Consider the following 19,049-nt stretch of genomic DNA (forward strand, 5'->3'; position numbering starts at 1 on the left):
GCCAAAAAGTGCCGTCGTCCAGTAGCGACATCGGCAGAAGACCGACCGAGCAAGACGCAATCCATCCTACACACCATGATTGGCTCTTTGCGCTTGCTCTAGCACGTCTTTCGGGCGATAGATTGCAAATGTGCGGAATGTCGCCTTGACGCGACGAGAATTTGGCCCTAGCGCGAATTGCGTGCTTGAGACGCCAAGACGTCGGGAAATGTGACTGCGGGGAAATCACGGCGCTCGGAGATCTGATCACCAACACCGTCTCTGACATAATTTCTTTATCGTCTCTCCTTCCACTTCTGAGCTGAATCGGCCAAGCATATTCGACATCAAAACAAGCATCCCAAGCATCACCGCTCCACATCCATGGGAACAAGCGAATTTAGTGGAGACGGCAGCGGACCGTGATCCCTACACCGACTACAATCTCCACGGGGGATATTAAATTTCCATGAATCGTCTTTCGCATAGTTCAGTAGATGAGCCCACTTTTCAGCATTGCAATGATTCCAACATGTCCACACGGTCATGAGGTTCCGAGTTGGTAAGTCACAATGTTCGCGGTCAGCACAAGGAGCGCGCAACAGCGTCGCGCTTGTCGTCATACCTCCGCAATTAGGGGACTCCACAATGTTCAATTGAAACAAGTTGTGATATTTGAATACCTATAGCTTTTGAGTGAGAAGGTTCTTTACGATCCAATATGACAGGTAGACAAGATGACACATTGCGACCACGCACATCCACTCATCATCATCCCGCCCTGCTCTGTCTCCTTTCAGCCTCTTTCCGCCGATACTCGATACCATACCTCGCTACGATAGTATCATACTCATGCCTTAGCCACCTCTTCTTGTAACTGGCCAATAACCTCCGGCCAACAGATTCCTCGTAAGCTTCCCTAATCTTGTATAGCTCTATCTCGCCTTCTATAAGCCTCAATTCGTCGGTGGTCGTTATACCAGATGGTCGTGCAGGAAGCGAGCGCCATGTCAAACCCTGTTTAAACTCTTCTTCAATGAGGTTGCGATTAGAGTTTCTTTGAGTTGGCTGAGGCTGTGGTGTGTGAGTCTCAGACGGACTGCATGACGATACACTGAGCGAAGATTGAATCCAATTTCGGCTGTTCGGAGGTTGAGCTTGAGGTAATGGTTGTGAGCCACTGTAGGATAATGGTGACAGGCGGGATTTCTGTTCTGGCGGCGGTCTTGATCGGGATGATGGTGGCGACAGATCTGACAGCCATTCTGATGAAACTAAAGATCGATACTTTCCTCTTCGTGGAGACCTTTTGTGCTTGTTACGACTCGTTTCCCCTGCCATGTGCTCAGCGAGAAGTTTCCTGATCTCTGCTTCGCGCATGGATGCAATCAATGGAAATTTCGGTGACGCGCGGGGAGGTTTCCGAGAATATGGGCTTTCCAGCATGGCTTGTAGAATCTCTTCTGATGTTCTCGGCTCTATTCGTGCCGATAGATATCTATCGGTTGTTTTTGGTATCATGAGATGGTTGATCAGACTACATGTAAGCAGGCGACGGCGTGTAGTAAGAATATCTTGCGTCAGTGACGAGGGTAGCTGACGATGTTCAAGATTACCCTCTGGCTGTGAGAGGGATAAAAGAAGCTGGTATCTGGGTATGTCGGACAAAGACGACAATGCCACAACAAAGGCGCTACATTTGGCATGAGAATGGCAGAAGGGATCATTGGTAATAAAAGATCCTGATCTAGTCAACCCTCACGCCTCGCTGCACGCTTCCAACCACTGCCACGACCTGGAATTGCTATGTATTCAACGCTCATGGCATCATTACTCGAATTATGGGCCGTATCAAGAGGTAACGTCAAGTTGGCGAGGAGACTGCTGCGCAATGCAGTACGACAGCGGTACTAAAAATCGGAGACATTAAAAAGGCCGTCGTAACATACAGCAGTGCCAAACAAGTCTGGAAGTGTTGAGGAGGCAACCAAAGGCGAATATGCATCGATTGATGGCTCAGAACACGATCTCAGGCGGCGGGCCGAGGAATGCCGTGTCACAGCAATCCGCCATGATCGTAGAGCTTTTGCGCCGAGGACACAAGTCGCGACGATGAAAGCCGAGTTGACGCATGCAAATGAAGATGCAGGCCGACATCAAAGCGAGGTGACGATTGAATCAAGCCCGCCAAACTTGCCTGCCCATCTCTTCATCATGTCCACCGCGTCTTGTTTGATCTCCGAGGTTGGGGCGGAGAAAGCGACTGCCAGGACTGGCGCAATACTGCGCAACAAGTCAAAGCCCGGAGTTTGCGCCCGTTCAATCTCCAACGCAGCCTCTAGGACAGAAGTCGCAGCTTTCTTTGCTTCTTCGAAGTAGTGCGCAGGAGGTTTCTCATATGGCTCCGGGGGTGCGGTTGCTTCTGTTTGCATCTTGTAAATAAGCATGCTCACAACTAGGCGGTCTGCGACGTAATTCGACGCGATCAATGCTACGAAAGTTTTAGGTGAATTCGAAGTGATTGCCTCTGGCCCGATGGTTCTCGACGTACCCCTCTCCATAAGTGTAGGTGCTCCGTGTATGTTTCTGGAGAGGCTGGCCAGGTGAGGATATTCTATAGCCCATTCGTCGAGCTCTCTCATCAACTTGCATGCCAGTCGTTTGCCGGGTCGAACGTCAACATGTGACGGTATCGGGGTCGCGAAAAGCGCACGCATTGAGCCGGATATCTCAAGGATGGCCATACAAGGAGGGATCTGGAGCTCAATATCTGCAAGACTCTGGTGCGCATCTCGTGGCTTGCCAATGAAGGGTAGTGTCATCCAATCTGGCGCAGAGTAGACTGACACCTGGTTGTAGACTACACATTTATGTGCCTGATGTCGTCAGCGCACAGAAAATGTTCACTATGGATTTGCCTAGCTCACCTCAGAGGTGCGAAGGCCCTTGAACAGTGGCCAGATGATACCCGACCCACAGTTGCTCGGCCCGCGCATGGTCATTATCCCGGCCGCAGCCGCGATATGAGCCATGGTACCAGATGCAGTTGCGCCTACATATAGTTCGTACAAGGACATGATAAGAGGTACTAGAACCTCTTCTTCGTCAGGAATAGTGTCCCTCTTTAGTCTTGCTATTGATGTTCTCTGTGCGCTCAAAGCTACGGTATACCTAAAAGGTGCGTGTACGCAGTCAGTATGAATCTCACATGCAGGTCGTACAGGGACATGTCTTACCACCTCCAAGAGTCAACAAGGATGCTCGGATCGTGGTAATGCTTTCCAAAATACGCCATGGAGACTGCTCGAAGAGACAACCGAACGGCAGACTTTCTGGCGTTGGTATGAATCTGGGGTATGTGGCTGAGCCATTGGATTTCAGGCGCGTACTGACTTCCACCCTTGTTCATCTCAATGTAGTGGGAAAGAAAAGCAGTATCCAGAGCTTCCGGCAAAACTCGTGAAGGTTGGTTCAGCATAGGAGGCCTGTACTGATAGCGGATGGCTACTACAGCTTGCTCTACTCTCTCGGCATCTCTGGGTGCTGCACGAGGTATTGAGTTTGAGGAGGAGGAGGACGACGACGACGACGACAGCGGTTGGCTTGATCCGGTTGAGGCTTCGCCTCGAGGGAGGATAGGACGGGGGGCCACTGATGGCTCAGCATCCTCTTTCCCACGGATCGCCATTGTAGCTCTTGCCGTCTCTTTCTTCTTTCTCGCTCTTGGTTTGGCTACCCGCTCCGTCATGTCGATGACGATGGTGCCTTGGAGGGGCCCAGAGCACGTGAGGCCCAAACGGCGACATTGGTTGCATGTGTCTGGTGTTTCGTCGCACTGCGGGACGAATGAGTTATCGAATTGGTTATGTGTTTAAGGAACACACTTTGACGCGTCTCGATCGGCATTGAGCACAAGCTCTACTTCGCTGGGACTTGGGAGGCATGTCGTATATATAGATGCGGATTGGAAGACGCGAATCGTAAGACGCGGATCGGACAAGACGGGAAGTGAAAGAGGGAATTTGAGCGACACAAATGCCGAAGGAATGCAGGGGTAGTCAGTGGTCTAGGAGGGTGGTACGATGCCGTGTTAAATCTCTGTTCTGATTGGTGCTAAGGCAAGCTTCGGAGGTGCCTTTAGGAAGGTGGGGAAGTCGCGTTGGAGCTGCGACCCTACCAAAGACAATGGTGATTAAAAATCATCTCCGGTCGCAAACCTGCTTTTGCTATCCATCAAGCTTGCCATTTTGATTGCATTATCGCATGCATGTAGGATGGAGACTGGACAACCACATGCAAAAAAGGAAACAGTATGACGACGTGATTCAGTATATTGCTTTTCGCTGCACTTGATTTGTAAGTTTTTGCCTGCCATGACAAAACAGCCACGAACCTTGAGGAAAGGAATTCCAACTACAGACAAGTGCCAATTAGCTATCAAGGAAAAAACTGTGAAAAGGGTATCGTGTATGGGCAAGCTCATGCCCGAGAATTATTCCGCACTCCTACTCCTTGCCCAACGCAACAATGTCCTTCATATCCAGCAGCCAAACACCGTCCTCTTTCTTCCCCTCGATACACTGCACTCCGGCGTTGACGGCAGCCCTTGCAATCATACCGGCATCCTGCGCCCACCAGTCTGTCATCTTAGGTGTCAGGCCTCTCAAGCCCTTTGCAAGACTCCTTAGCGCAGCCTCAGCCGGCCGCGAGTCGCTGCGATCTCCAACGATCAGACCCGGGCGCAGTATGACAGTGTGCTTGAAGCCCAGACCCTTTACGGCTTCCTCCAATTCGCCCTTCATCTTGGGGTAAGCAAAGTACGAGGTGTGGCTTGCGCCGTTGGATGAGATGAGGACATAGGTGTCTACACCAGCGTCTTTGGCCGACTTGGCAAGATCGAGGTTCAGATCGTAGTCAATCTTGCGCTGGGCCTCGACGCCGCCGACTTGTGCACGTGTTGTACCCAGACCGCTGAAGAAGACTCTGGGCTTCTGCGCCGATGGGAATTGGCTGGGCCACTGTGAAGAGTCGGTCGCGATGATAGGCTGAAGCTTGGTAGAGCCTGCGGGGTTGGGTAGGTCGCGGCGCGCATACGCGTGTACGGCGGAGAAGGCGGGGTGTGCGAGGAGTTGGGAGAGGATGTTTGCGCCCTGCGTGTCCCTGTCAGCATTTGGTGCCATGTGAGGTCATTGTGAGTATTTGCGCTGGACGTACGACGAGGCCTGTGCTACCTGCCAATACTGCGGTCGCCATTCTGTCTGCTATAGTCCTGAGTCGCTTGGTTGAAGGTGAGTGAGTCTTTCAGTGTGCGCTGTGTGAGTCTGATATGTGAAGTTTTGTTGCGGCCGTAGGCGTGTGATTTAGTCCGGGGCCCTCAAGAGTGACAACATTAACCCGAGGTGCGTCATCGTCACAACTGCACCGTGGCGCGACGGAGAAGCATCGCTCAACTGACAGGACTTCACATATCGAACACCTCACGTCGTAGTATGAAGGATATGGGTCCAATCTGGCTCGTAGACATGAAGGAGGTATCCGGAATACATTGATATGCAGGAACACAGGCTAGGAGACGCACCGTGGGCCTGGCATCAGAGCCAATGCGCGCGCGAGAGGTGCATCAACCCATTAAATACACCGGCACAGCTTCTTTTTCTTTGTCCGGCAATAGGCCGGGTGCGGATCAACTCGTTCTACAAGAACTTCAACCTCGCGTTGACATGTCACACCATCGTGGTATCACCTCTGCGCCGCTGCTGCCCTGGGTCATGCCGCCGGCGAGTGCCGACCCTGAAGAATCCGCCAAACATCACACCACCGTCTTGCCACCATCAACACACCCGTCCCTTCAGCCACTCCAGAACCAATAGCAAGTTCCGGAAACAAGCGACTGCTTTCTACAGCGCTTGTTCACGCTTCCGAAAGCGGTTATTTGATGCTTGCCTGGATCTTGGTCATCGTGTTCCTGACTTGCCCGATCTTGTCTGTCAGGCCAGCCGTTCGGGATGCGGCGTAGGGCTGTGAGGATGATGCGGACGAGGTTGCAAATCTCACGCGATGTTCTGGTGGTGCGATGCCAGCTTTCGTGATGAAGGATCGTCTTTGTAGGTTGGTAATGTAGGTTTGATAAATAGAATGTGTTCTTCATGCTGTAGTAGCCATCCAACATCCAGTTCACCACAATAACAACCAACGATACACTTCACACATCGTCACATCAGACCAAAGGCATAGAGATCATCTCCTCTACTAGAACAAGAAGACAACAAGAGCACCCTCGATCCGAGTCTATCCCAGCGAAACCAATACATCCATCTCAACACTCCAAACCAACCACCACCCCAACCAAACCACCATCACCACAATGCCTTCAGTGACCCAAGCCCGTCTCATGTGGCGCAGCGTCGCCCGCGGCATGGTAGAGCCACACCCCTTCGCCCGCAACCCCATCACCATGACCCCTCACGCCTGGCGTGCCGCCGACCTTACCAAGAAACTAGTAAAGACAAGCACTGTGTAAGTCTCTCCACCCATCTTCTTATTACGAACCTCTACTGACCATCATACAGCTACTTCCCCTTCTACGTAGCTGTCCTTGGGTGGCCAGTCGCCGCTGCCTGGTGGTTCAACGGAAGCATGTGACTCTTTCTTATGGAGGGAGAGAGGAACAAGAGGCTGCCGAGGAAAGAGGAGAGGAAGGGGCCGAGCAGTAAGGAAGTCGAGGATCTGATTTTGAATATGCGATGGGATGATTGAAAGTATACCTGCATCATCATGGGATGGGAGTCTGCGGCGTTACAAGCATAGCATTTTCTTTTGTTGGATACCAATCTTATTATATTCAAGCCTGGTGTACTCTGCTTTCGTGATTCATGGATTACCTATCTTTGTTCAAGCATCAAGGTACTGCAAATGCCCACTCGTAACCTCGTAAGCCTTACAAATCCAACACAATCTTGCCCACGCCCCGGCTAACACAGCTCAGCATACTTCCCTCCTTCTCCTCATCCAGCAACCCAGTTCCTCGGTGTTCTACCCGACCACCGCAAACATCTACCTTACATGTCCCACAATTGCCCACCTCGCACGAGCTATCGATATCCATACCCACAGCCTTGAGTGCATCAAGCAGCGACTCGGTAGCTCCTACCTCCACGATCTTCCCACTCTGCTTGAGCTCCGCCGTAAACGGATCGCCCGACGTAGCCACGGTAAAAGCTTCAATGTGCACAGATGCCTCTGGGATACTGTAGGATTTCGCAGTCGCAACAACAGCATCCATGAGGCGTGTGGGACCACAGGCGTAGATGTGTGTCTGATGATCGGCCTTTGCGAGTATGGCAGAGAGGTCTAGACGTTGGCCTTTCGATTTGTTGTAGATTGTTGCTTTGGGTCCGAGAGCAGCGATCCTGGAAGCGAAGGGTACCTCTTCTGCGACAGCATAGTGGAGGTGGAAGTCTTGTTTTCTTTCTTGGAGGTATGGGAATGCCATCATGAAAGCTGTGATGCCGATACCGCCTGCGATGATGATGTGCCGGTCTGCGTCTTTGGCGAGAGGGAAGCTTGCTGTGATGCGGCTGACCGTCAGTACATCTCCAACGTTGGTCTGCTCGTGGAGGTACTTTGAGCCACCTCGACTGGCCGCATCCAAAGCAACACCGATCTCGAAGCGCTTCGAGTTTCCGCCACTGACGGAATAGGCGCGAACAAGATTCCCCCCAAGCTTCAGTCTCACATGACTACCGGGTTCGACGGGTGGTGGCTCCGGGATGTCTTCAACCGAGTCGTAGACAAAGGCTGTGACATTGCTCGTCTCCCTCCGCTTCTCAACCAGACGGTACTCTTGCCAAGCATCCATCTTCTCGTCATCGCCACCAAACAACCTGCCATTATGATCCTCGACGACACCACGGTCTAGGCGCTTTTGGAATTTGCCCTTTACGTCCCAACCGAGTTGCGGCAGTTGGACAATCTCCCTCATCATCTCTACGTTATTGGTCTCGATGAAGAGATAGTACATCACCCGAGCAACCGTCCACTCTGGATGTGGTCGCCCAAGCAAGGAAATCATGTCGCCAGCGGTGATGGTACCTGTTTTGATGATGCGGTACATCCAGCCAGTGCGCAACAACGTCTGCGTACGCTTCGCCATATCCTTGACCTCGAAACGATGGTTGAGCTTATAGCAAGGCCCTCGTGGCTCGCTGACTTCGACAATGATCTCGCCAATGGCCAATCGATCTCCAATGCACAAGTTCATCTCGCTGACTTCTGTGTTGAACAAGTTTTCGCCGAAGGCGCCCGGCTTGAAGTGGTGCTCTGAGGCCGGCAATTCCTTCTTCCACTCCTCATAATGCGACGTGCAGTAGTGGAGGAGCGCCTTGTCTGGACCGCCATGCATATGGAATGCATGCTCATCGCTAGGGATACCTGTCTCGCAAATCTCAACGGGACCAGTCAATGGGCCTTTGTAGATAGCCGTCTCGATCTTGCCGTTTCCAAGTGACTTCTTGATCTTGCCAGATCGCAATTGGATGAGCGGAAAAGGAGCGAATGGCGGTGGGTTCTTCAAGGTGTCGGGGTCTGGCGGCGGCGGTGGGATCCATGTTGAGATAGGCATGGTTTACTTTCGAGTATAGTGTATATTGAAAGGGTTGAAGTAGGCCTAGGCTTCGGATACGTAGAGTGTTTAGATCGTGCAAGGATTTCTTTATATGAATCTGAGGAAAAATGTCCCGTGCGTGTATAGGGGTGAATGGTGTTAAACAATGGCGGCCTTGAGCACAGACTCACTGGAGAATGAAAGGCATACGAACCCTGTGCATGGCTTTGATATCATTCCGAGCCATAACTTTCGAGGAGTGCTGTTAAATAGATCTCTTCGTAGCTTGCGGATTTCACGAGAAGAAATCTAGACCTCTCGCAAGCTATGCTCGATGTAGCAGGCGCATATACGGGGCATTACTGTGAGCCAGAAGTCGGTAAGCCTGGAGAATGCCTCGACGCGAAACCTGGTAAGCAAAAGGTACGCCTTATATGCGAGAAAACATCGTGACAATTGCTACCTAGTACGCTAAAGCTTATGACTCGACTAGTGCTGCCTGCACAGTCATGTGCCTTCTGGAATCGGGATGGTCAATGAATGAAAATAATCAAGTGGTGTTTGATTGATGACTGCCTATTCACCAAGGAAGCTTGACTCGGATAAGATTCCAAACTGCAGATGTGAAGGAATCATCGGATTTCGGAGACGGGCGCAGCTCCCCGACCCAGACACGTGCGTCGAGCCACTCCAAAGCACGACGTGCATGCATTCGAGAACTATGATACAGTAGTTGAAAGGAGATGGCGGGTGGAAAAGACTCGGCAAGGACGGTGCGGATGATGGTTGTGTTGTGCATCACGTGAACAGCGGCCTCGGCTGGTCGAATTGACGTCAGACTGAGGATCCGTTGACAAGCTTCGAGCTACCACATCAACTCGTCACCGCGATTCCAAAACACGTCAATTGCTGCTCTCCCCGCAATTGCTCACGCTCCAATCTTTATATCACGACTCAACCTTTCGGCATTCCCATACGCAAAACACGCCGCCCACCCTCCGCTACACATTCACCATGTTCCGCATCCAGCCCGTACGCGCAGTACAGCGCGCATCCTTCGTCCGCCCTGCCGTCGCCCGCCCTCGTTTCCTCAGCACAACGCCAGCGCGCTTCGCCCAAAAAGATGCACAAGACAAAGACTCGCTGAAGCCTCGGTCGACCGAATACTCAAAGTCTGGCTCCGACGATGGCGCCGCACACTCAGACGCTGCCTTCGACCCCAGCAAGACAAGCCCAGAGGAGGCAGAAGCAACAGCGGGCCGCGAGGCTGGTGGCCCTGAAAACAGCTTGAACGTCAGCCCCGGAAACAAGGACGTTAGCGACCCCAACAGCCCCGATGTTGGTGGAAATGGAGGAGCACCAGACAAGAAGAGCAGTGGCGCAGGCAGCGCGCCAAAGAACAGCACAGGATAGATGTACACGTCACAGGAGGTGAAATATCTGTAATGAAGACATGTCACAGACAGTAGTAAAAGAGCGCCGTTGAAGGCAGTTCAGGGCGCACATGGAGCATCACGTCACAGCATCATTGCATCGGGAACAGCTTCCCCAGGCTGCCAACTGTATATACCACACTAACTGAAAATCCTCATTTTCGAAGCGAAAAATGACGCATTATCTGCACCTCCACCGCATTAGGCATTTGCGTGGAGCAACCTCTGTCTTGAGCCCGTGCAATGACGTCACAGCATATGACGATGCAGGTGCCCCCCAGAACACGGCAGCGAGATCCGTCTTTGCGCAACAAAACATTTTCACATCTCTTTCATCTCACCATCATACCTGACTTTCTCCAAACATCATCTAAAAAACCTCACATCTTTTTCCCGCCCCAAATACCTCACAATGGCACCACGCACTCTGCTCACAGCAACCCGCTCTCTGCGCACCCCCGTCCTAAGCACGCGCATCGCTTTCACCGCTCGCCGCACATTCCTCAGCACCCCTACACTACGCATCAAAGAGGACGCACAAAGAAGCCCCGAGGAACTCGAAAACGCAAAGCAAGAACAGCTCAAGGAGCAAGAAAGGGGCGAGGGAAGATGGCGCGAGGACCTTGCTAGTCATGGCGAGAGTAACATTGCGGCGGACAAGCAGCAGGTCGACGACCACGATGCGCATATAAAGGAGTTACAGAAGGAGGGTAAGGAGAAGGGCGAGAAGGGTGAGATGTAAATATTCTCTGGAAAAAATGGTTCGCGATAATTCTACGACGTGTGTGGGTACGCAAGTTATTGATAAGACGATGAGAGGATTTGATGAAGCATGCAAAGTATTTTGTTGTATATACCAAGCCAGATCCAAGCGCCTAATGAAGGGAATGGGATGAAATGAAAAATTCGAGCAAGAGCAGTGCTAGCATGTTGAACGCTGCGACTGCGCCGTCAACACCATCGGCCCGAACGTGATCTTCCCCAACCACCACCACTCTCATCAAAAGTTCACCACGCTAGCCTCCAAAACCCCTTCATCTCCAATCAGCCTCTTCAGTACATCTTCCCCAACAGGCTTGTCCACACCCAGAATCATCAGCGCCTCTTTGCTACCCTCCCCCTCACCATTCTTCTCATTCATCCTCTCCTCGACCTCCTCATCCAGCGGCGCCACATTCATAAACTTGATATTCACACCCGCTTTCCCCAAAAGATTACCTACATATCCAATCCTGCCCACAGAATCAAAGTTGCGGCATATGAGTAGTGTTCCACGGGGCACGAATTCGCCTTTGAACTTGTCAAGGCGAGAAATGAATGGTTTGTTTCCAGAGACGAATCCTTGAATGATCTGGTCATCATTGTCGGCTGTGCCTTGCTGAAGGGCGCGCGCCGCAGATGGAGAAACGTTCCTGGAGCGGGGTTGTTGGCTCACGGAGCGAGAAGCGCGGGCGCGTAAAGTGATGAAGGATGAGTAGGGCTTGTCTTCTACGTTTTCGCGCGAGCGCTGCTCGTTGATGAGGATGCCGCGTTCTTTGGCTAGTAGCTCTGCGTTGACAATGTTGATATTTAGGCCGTCGCTTGAGGTGATGGGGGTAAGGAGGCCTTTTACCAAAGCGGCGAAGAGGGGTTTCGTGGTGTTGATTGTGGCGAGCTTGCCTTCGTATATGAGGTCAAATGTTGTGCGGAAAGAACCTGTCTTCGCTGAGGAGTAGTGCTGGGTATAAAGGCTACCCATCTTCTCGACTAAGCTGATGAAGGGTTGGAGAGTACGGTATTCGTCTGGTAGGACGATCGGGGCATTGACTGCTGAGCGGGGAAGCTCGCCACTGAGGATGGAAACGACCTGCTCGCAGACATCGATTGAGACGTTCTCTTGAGCTTCTTTGGTGGATGCACCAAGATGCGGTGTTGCTACTACCTTTGGATGGGCGATCAGACGTGTAGCGGACGAGTTTTGCTCTGGGGGTTCAGAAGTGAAAACGTCTATCCCCGCGCCGGCGATGACACCAGCGTCCAAGGCTTCAACCAGAGCATCTTCATCAATCATACCGCCGCGCGCTACGTTGAGGATTCTGGCAGTTGGCTTCATCGTTTCTAGTTCCGCCTTGCTGATCATGCCTTTGGTTGACGCAATCAGAGGGGTGTGGAGTGTGAGAAAGTCAGCTTCTTTCAGAATCTCAGCAAGACTTGGACGGAGGGTGACTGAAGCTGCTGCTGCCAGGTTTGGGTTTGCATAAGGATCATATGCGATGAGACGCATGCCTAGGCCATTGGCGATACGAGCGACCGTGAGTCCAACAAGAAACACGTTAGCTAGACCATCACAAGGCTATGAACAGAATTAACCTTTTCCCAGACCGACGATCGCGAGAGTCTTTCCTTTCGCCTCTACACCGACTAATCGGCTTCGTTCCCACTTCCCAGCTTTGATGCTCTGCGAAGCATCTCCAATGTTGCGAGCTACAGCCATTAACACTGTAGCATGTTAGCTGACATGATACTGACGTGGCTCGGACAACCCACGCGCGATAGTGTGCTCGGCCGCGGCATTGATGTTTCCAGACGGCGAGTTCACTACAATGATACCATGTGAAGTGGCGCTTTGGACATCGACATTATCAACACCCACACCGGCACGTGCAACAACTTTCATCTTCTTGGCAGCTCCTAATAGCTCTGCTGTTACTTTTGTTTCAGAACGCACGATGAGAGCGTCATATTCGCCGATGATCTTTTTGAGCTCTTCTGGGGTCAGTCCCTTCTTTTCATCCACATCAAATTGGTCTTTCAGTAATGCTAAGCCATCTGGCGACACTTTCTCGGGTATCAAGATCTTTCGCTTCGTTGTATGCATGAGGATAGCCATGTCGAAGGGTTGCTGCACTTGTTCTCAAAGACTGGCTAGAACGGAGGGATGATACCCACAGAAGGATGCAATGAAGAGAAGTAATAGTACTCGATTTCCGTAGTTCTGATGTAGTACTGGAAGACAATGCTGTACAGTTTTGTGAAGAGACTATTAAAGATGCAAATGCCAGATCCCACAGGAGAAATACACACCGTTTTGTACGTCGAAGAGGACACTTGCGCCGCTATCGGTCTCCTGCAGTAGCTTGCGTCAGACAACCTCTTTGTGGTAGCCTTACCTGTTGGCTGTATTTACCCCGCACTCCTTTACCCCACGGGGTGAAACGCCGCTGCTGCAGGGTCAATCTCGCGAACTACTGAATACAGCCCTTAGAAACTTGACATGGGCCATGAGTCTAAGCGGAAGAAAGGAGGAACATTTGGAGAGATGGGTGTGTAGCTCAGCATGTATTGCGCTATCCAGTTGGAGTTGTGGTACCGCGATCGCTCGCGTCCGTCACGGTACTATGCTGCGCATAAGTCGCGCAGCGTGGGTAGCTACCTATGGTGTAATCTGCAACGATTGGAGGGCTGAACTGCTGTTGAGTGGGATATGCAAGTCACGCGGGTAGTCAGCGCCGCGCGTTTACCAATTGCTACGTGTCTTGAGCTTTTCGTTCTGCACTACCTCGATCCAGTAGCTATCGGGATCTGCGTATGTTGTCAGTTGCCATTCTGTACGACGAGTAGATAACAACTTGCCTAAGACGAACGCAATGTTCTTCATGCGACCGTCGGTAAGCCTCTTCTTCCAGTTCACCTTCTTCTCTTCGAACCGAGCACAGGCGGCGTCCAGATCATCTACAGTAATACAGATGTGACCGAATCCTTGCGGCTCATCGTTGCCGTTATGGTATTTGAAGTCGGCATCCTTCTCAGTGCCATAGTTCCATGTGAGTTCAAGTAAGCCTTCGTTGTCCGCTACAGGGTTGACGCCATTCGCGGTCGTCTCCGGCGCATCAGCACCATATCCTAGGAAGTAAAGATTGAAGCCAGCGTTTGGGCTCTCTGAAGTGCGCTTGAGCTTCATTCCCATGACATCTTGATAGAAGCGGAGCGACGCATCCTTGTCCTTGACACGGATCATTGTGTGGTTCTATCATCGTCAGCATGACACAATATAGCCGTTGGGGCAAGACATACCATGCGGTATGAGCCAGTGTCCGTGTCTTTGACATTCTCCGTCTCCTCCAATGGCTTCTGGCCAATCACCTCAACCCAGTAGCCATCAGGGTCGAGCACGAACGCAATGTGGCGCATGCGACCGTCTGTAAGCTTCTTCTGGAACTTGTATCCGGCATCCTCTAGCCTCTGGCATGCCGCCTGGATGTTGTCCACCGAGATACAGAGGTGGCCAAAGCCCTTGTGTGGTTCCGTGTTGCCATTGCTGATCTTGTAATTCGGGTCGTCTTCGGTGCCGTAGTTGTGCGTCAATTCGACAATACCCTCGCGATCGGTCCAGTGGTTGCCATGTGAGACGGCATTGGGGCTATCGTATGCGAGGAAGTAGAGGTCGAACTTGGCGTCTGGGTTCTTGATCTGGTTGATTTGCTTCATGCCCAGGAACTCATAGAATTGGACTGATCGCTTAGGATCCTTGACCCGGATCCTGGAAACTGTGAGTAGCTAGCCAATGACATGGGAATGGCGCAGGAAATGCCATGCAGGTACTCACATGGAGTGGTTGAGCTTGTACTTGGACGGATCGGTCGACATGGTTGCTAGTGACCGAATGAGGAAACTGGGTGTGTTGTTTGACTTGGGCGATCGGAATATCGACGATGCAGCTGTTCGTGAGGTTCTTGTTGTTGCTAGACGTTGGAATAGCATTAATTGAGGTTTCTGTTAAGAGCGCAGCGCAACTGAGGGGAAAGAGTTTCTGAAGGCCAATGACGTCTGCGATCCAATGAGGAGCTGCCAGCTGCCCCTCGCCCGGCATTTGTTCGGACATTCGCCTGGTGGAGAACATGATCGCATCTCGCGTGGCCGTGAACGACGGTTCGCCGTACAGATGTGATTCGAGCTTCGCCGCGCATCCTCTTCAGGTCGGAGGGACGGTTAGGCGCGTGCTACGTACGAAAGTTCTCGTTGTTTTCCAGTGTATGCCTTCCTTTGAATCTGTGATCCGCAGGTATTCGCTGTGGTTCGTAAGGAAATGTTTGTGGAATTTTCAGAGTGCGTATCTCCAGAATTGCTTTCCCGGACCAGGCACAAGTCAAATGAGATAAGCTTTTTAGCATAGGATTATCAATATCTCATATCGATTGAAATGAATGGCTGGGCACAAGAGCACGTGCGGCGGAAAACAAGGCCCCGGCTCCTGCCCAGGTGGTCATAGCTTTCGTCCTTTGTGAACCTCGTCGTTGAACATCGTCATGCTGAGGAAACGGACACGCGCAACTTCTCTCCTGTGACGTTATCAGTCTTTCCTCGTGTCCTGACGCGTTCCTTGCCGTTGCGACGCGCCCCCCTACTTTGGATCCGCGTTTAGTCCCCAAGAAGGCGCAGATCGGTGGCCTAGCAGCAGCACGACAGTACGAAAGTAGTTGCGCCAACCACATACCAGGTACGTAGACACTCTTCCACATCACCACCATCCATCCATCCATGTCGCTTCCAACTGCCATAACGAGTTAACTTCGCTATATTGTTACGTATCGCGCAAATCCTTGCACACACATTCTGTCTTGCTTTCTTCGCTCTGAACACCCTCTCCTACCTTTTCTAATCATGTCGTCAGCACATCTTCCAATGATCAACATCGCCAAAGTGAGCGACTGGCTCACTAACAACACAAACAAATATGTCTGGCCCCAGCTATTGTAAGTCGCATGTACCATGTGGTGTTCCTCGACTGACGTCAGTAGCTTGATGTCTCCAAATGGCACACTACTGGCGTACTCGAAGCCAGTGCAGACCAAGGAGCTTCGCGACCAGGCTGCCCTCATTTCTATGACCTGGAAAGACCACTGTCAAGGACGTCAGAAGCCCTCAGTCCGCAACGGATCTAGCCAGGATCAGTCGCTGAAACCCGCGCTGAAGACACTCACTATCGAAACCCCAGACTGCAACATCATAGTACGCCTGCTGCAGCCAGAACTCCTACTCGTCCTTATCGGCAGGATCGCTCCCAGCAGGAAGCAAAGCTTCAAGATTTCGGCTGAAGGTCAAGGAGACCCACGGTACCCAGAGTCCGACCTTTCAGAATCACGTCCCGGCTCAAGTTCTCTGCCGCTGCCTGGTGATGGTGCTGAAGACCGTTTAACAGCTAAGAACAAGGCACCCTCTCTGCTTAGCAACATGAGTCAACGCGAGAAAGACATCAGGGGTGGTGCACTACATGTTCAGCGTAAACAGCTGGACGCCCTAGCCGAATACGCCCTGAAGGACTTCGCAGCTACTGGGTTTGTCATGCCTGCGGACGCAGACCTACAGTAGGACAAGGATCTAATGTTAGCCGTACGTGCGTTCTAGCCTCCAAGTACTTCTCAAGAACGTCGGTTGATTGGTGCAGATCCAGGCGTCGACTTATCAGACAAGGCTACCAGAACCCTTACAAAACTACGCCAGTTATTGATTAATTCTGGTAGTGGTGATTTGATTCTGTTCACTAAGACCTTTGCGCCGTCGCACGAAGGCAATGGAGAGCCGGTGCAGTATAGATTGGCTGCTCCAACTGGTCCAGGGAACATTAATGTTAGCTCATACCATGTTGATGACGAACGTTTTTCGCGCAACGAGGTCGGTCCGGGGTCGACTACAGCTTCATTCGACGTTGGCATTCCAAGAAATGACCAAGAGTGTCCGCCACTACCACAACATAGCCCAACACGCTCGCGAATCCTGACACCCATTTTGCAGAGAGGCTCGATCCGTAGTCAAACATGTCTCAAACCGCAGACAGCCCCATTCATTGTGAAGGTGCTGCCGTTCGGACAATTCCGACCGCACAACCCGCGCAGGGTAGAGCTAGATCATATATGGCGGATTACCATTGATGTGGAGAAAAGGCAATGGCAGATGCGGCATGGATAGAGCGCGTTGCAAGCTGGACTTCGGAAGGTGGGAGATAGTGGAGCCGCAGAAAGTATTGTAGTATATTGGACTCAGTATGCATGTTGGTTAAGACGCCATAGATCGCCATGCAACTGCTTGGCTTCGGATTCCACTCATAACAGTTTTAATGAAAGCCTTCACATCGAGATGTTGTAGCTACCCGTAGCAATATCTGTGCCATCTCCACATGAACATAATGAACGCAGTCAGCATAATGAGAGGAACTGACTCTAAGTTTGATAATAAAAAATGCGATCAATTTATGGAAAATCAATGCACTACGCTGCCTCTACACACTCGCTCCGAGCGGTGCTTTTCCATCAAGCTTGAAGTACCCAGGTTGCAAGTTCTGGAAAACCTGTGTTGGGTCATACTTGTTCGAAATAGCCTGCAATCTTGCCATATTCCCCGCGCCGTAACCAGTGACAACAGGCTGATACCCACTGCTGTATGGCATGTAGTAGTAATTGTTATCTACCCCAAGCTCCTTAGCCATAGTCTTGGAGACTTGAATGTAGTCCTCAGTAGCCTTCATCATCGTGGTATCGTCGCTAGACTCATTCCAAGCCATATACACCAAGACGTGGAAGAACGGCCCGTCTTCAGGGTAGAGTCCAAGGGCGTTACCCCCTTTCTTTTGCATAGCTTGCAATGCCGGCTTGGAGAACGCTTGGAAAGCAATGTTGACAGAGACGGCGGGGAGAGCGGTTGCGATTTCGAAGAAGTAGTCGGTCATCTTTTGGATGAGCTCGGCGCTCATCTTGAATGATGCAGACCACATGGAAGTGCGGAACCCGGAAGGCATATCATTACTTCTGTGAGGCGTCAAATCCTCAAGCGTGCTGTTGCCGGTATTGTCTTGCATGAATGGAATGCCGAGGTACTCTTTCGCGATCTCGGGAGGATTTGCGAGATCGACTGGAACCAAGTATTCGAGTTCAGTGAAAGCGAGCTGATAGACGTCGTACGTTGTGAAAGACACGACGTGTGCAAACTTCGTATCCTCCTCAGCGTTGTTGATGGCGTTCTCGAAAGCGCTAATCAATGCTGGCGTGGTGCTTGTATCGTGAATGCGCATGCCGCCCCACATGGGAGGTTGTACGATGGTTTCATAATTGAACGTCGTGACAACACCGAAATTGTTGCCGCCGCCACGCAGAGCCCAATACAGATCCGGAAAGACTTTCGGAGACGCATTAACAATAATGCCAGACGCGGTGACGACTTCGTAGGAAGCGACATTATCGCAAGCAAGACCGTACTCATTGGTGAGGTCGCTGATTCCTCCACCCAGAGTAAGCCCACCAACACCAACATGTGCTGTCTACATTATGTTAGTGCTTGTTCAGAGGAAGTCTTCGCCAAATGAGCAAGCTGAACGTACTCGGCCACCAACAACAGTCAAGTTGTACGGGGTGAGGTAGTGGTACACATCAATCCATCGATTGCCCGGACCGATAGCGACAGTCTTCTGGTCGGTGGAAAGCGTGCGTGTAGTGAAGTCTTTCAAGTCAACCGTAATGCCTCCTTGAATGCTAGAAGCGCCTGGGAACGCTGCATGTCCACCACTTTTGACAGCAAACGGACATTGGGTGAGGCGCGATATCAACACTAGTGTTGACACCTCAAGGGCTGCTCTGGGTATGAATGTACAGTATGGCTCAATGGCTAGTTGTTGATTTGACCAATACTCTGCATTCTGGCCGCTAACAACTTTTGTCTTGCCGAAGATAAGTCCGAGTGAGTTACACTATGTGGAAATTAGTAGATACTAAAGGGAGTTTCAGCCTCCCTACTTACTGCGATGGAGCAGCCGCTTGGGGACGATCGAGCGACCAAGCCTGCCAGTTCAGGAATCGCAGAAACGTCAACACCGTTGCCGATGAGAGCCTCGGTTACATTGAAGTCGGGTGTTTCGAACGCATCTTGAGCCGAAACCCCTGCGGCCACAGCCAGGAAGCCATATATTATCCTCTCAACGAGTCTCATGGCGATGAGAAACTTGTACTCTCTGGCATTTGGTGAAAAGCGAGGCTAATGCGCCTTTTTTTTAAAAAAAAAAACACAAG

At 51.5% G+C, this 19,049-nt stretch overlaps 9 protein-coding genes across 9 annotated transcripts; 3 read left to right on the forward strand and 6 right to left on the reverse strand.

Moving 5' to 3' along the window:
- Positions 1-2,135: 2,135 nt before the first annotated feature.
- Positions 2,136-3,923, reverse strand: ACET3X_001573 (uncharacterized protein; the record flags this gene model as incomplete). The annotated part of the gene is made up of 5 exons (XM_069446879.1): positions 2,136-2,470; positions 2,531-2,855; positions 2,907-3,150; positions 3,216-3,814; positions 3,864-3,923. The coding sequence occupies 5 exons, from the start codon at positions 3,921-3,923 to the stop codon at positions 2,136-2,138; spliced, it is 1,563 nt and encodes a 520-aa protein (XP_069311815.1).
- A 561-nt stretch (positions 3,924-4,484) lies between these two features.
- Positions 4,485-5,232, reverse strand: ACET3X_001574 (uncharacterized protein; the record flags this gene model as incomplete). Its single annotated transcript, XM_069446880.1, has 2 exons — positions 4,485-5,129; positions 5,194-5,232. 2 exons carry the CDS (start codon positions 5,230-5,232, stop codon positions 4,485-4,487), a joined length of 684 nt encoding a protein of 227 aa, XP_069311816.1.
- Positions 5,233-6,343: 1,111 nt separating this feature from the next.
- ACET3X_001575 (uncharacterized protein) lies at positions 6,344-6,621 on the forward strand (the record flags this gene model as incomplete). Its single annotated transcript, XM_069446881.1, has 2 exons — positions 6,344-6,495; positions 6,549-6,621. 2 exons carry the CDS (start codon positions 6,344-6,346, stop codon positions 6,619-6,621), a joined length of 225 nt encoding a protein of 74 aa, XP_069311817.1.
- Positions 6,622-6,916: 295 nt separating this feature from the next.
- On the reverse strand, positions 6,917-8,599 carry ACET3X_001576 (uncharacterized protein; the record flags this gene model as incomplete). The annotated part of the gene is made up of 1 exon (XM_069446882.1): positions 6,917-8,599. The coding sequence occupies one exon, from the start codon at positions 8,597-8,599 to the stop codon at positions 6,917-6,919; it is 1,683 nt and encodes a 560-aa protein (XP_069311818.1).
- Positions 8,600-9,595: 996 nt separating this feature from the next.
- ACET3X_001577 (uncharacterized protein) lies at positions 9,596-10,756 on the forward strand (the record flags this gene model as incomplete). The annotated part of the gene is made up of 2 exons (XM_069446883.1): positions 9,596-9,956; positions 10,452-10,756. The coding sequence occupies 2 exons, from the start codon at positions 9,596-9,598 to the stop codon at positions 10,754-10,756; spliced, it is 666 nt and encodes a 221-aa protein (XP_069311819.1).
- Positions 10,757-11,014: 258 nt separating this feature from the next.
- ACET3X_001578 (uncharacterized protein) lies at positions 11,015-12,883 on the reverse strand (the record flags this gene model as incomplete). The annotated part of the gene is made up of 2 exons (XM_069446884.1): positions 11,015-12,279; positions 12,523-12,883. The coding sequence occupies 2 exons, from the start codon at positions 12,881-12,883 to the stop codon at positions 11,015-11,017; spliced, it is 1,626 nt and encodes a 541-aa protein (XP_069311820.1).
- Positions 12,884-13,510: 627 nt separating this feature from the next.
- On the reverse strand, positions 13,511-14,640 carry ACET3X_001579 (uncharacterized protein; the record flags this gene model as incomplete). The annotated part of the gene is made up of 4 exons (XM_069446885.1): positions 13,511-13,575; positions 13,627-14,020; positions 14,068-14,533; positions 14,600-14,640. 4 exons carry the CDS (start codon positions 14,638-14,640, stop codon positions 13,511-13,513), a joined length of 966 nt encoding a protein of 321 aa, XP_069311821.1.
- Positions 14,641-15,654: 1,014 nt separating this feature from the next.
- Positions 15,655-16,362, forward strand: ACET3X_001580 (uncharacterized protein; the record flags this gene model as incomplete). Its single annotated transcript, XM_069446887.1, has 2 exons — positions 15,655-15,746; positions 15,792-16,362. The coding sequence occupies 2 exons, from the start codon at positions 15,655-15,657 to the stop codon at positions 16,360-16,362; spliced, it is 663 nt and encodes a 220-aa protein (XP_069311822.1).
- A 907-nt stretch (positions 16,363-17,269) lies between these two features.
- ACET3X_001581 (uncharacterized protein) lies at positions 17,270-18,969 on the reverse strand (the record flags this gene model as incomplete). Its single annotated transcript, XM_069446888.1, has 3 exons — positions 17,270-18,304; positions 18,365-18,730; positions 18,781-18,969. The coding sequence occupies 3 exons, from the start codon at positions 18,967-18,969 to the stop codon at positions 17,270-17,272; spliced, it is 1,590 nt and encodes a 529-aa protein (XP_069311823.1).
- Positions 18,970-19,049: the final 80 nt, after the last annotated feature.

The sequence above is a fragment of the Alternaria dauci genome, chromosome 1 (genome assembly GCF_042100115.1).
Source record: "Alternaria dauci strain A2016 chromosome 1, whole genome shotgun sequence".
Lineage (NCBI taxonomy): Eukaryota > Fungi > Ascomycota > Dothideomycetes > Pleosporales > Pleosporaceae > Alternaria > Alternaria dauci.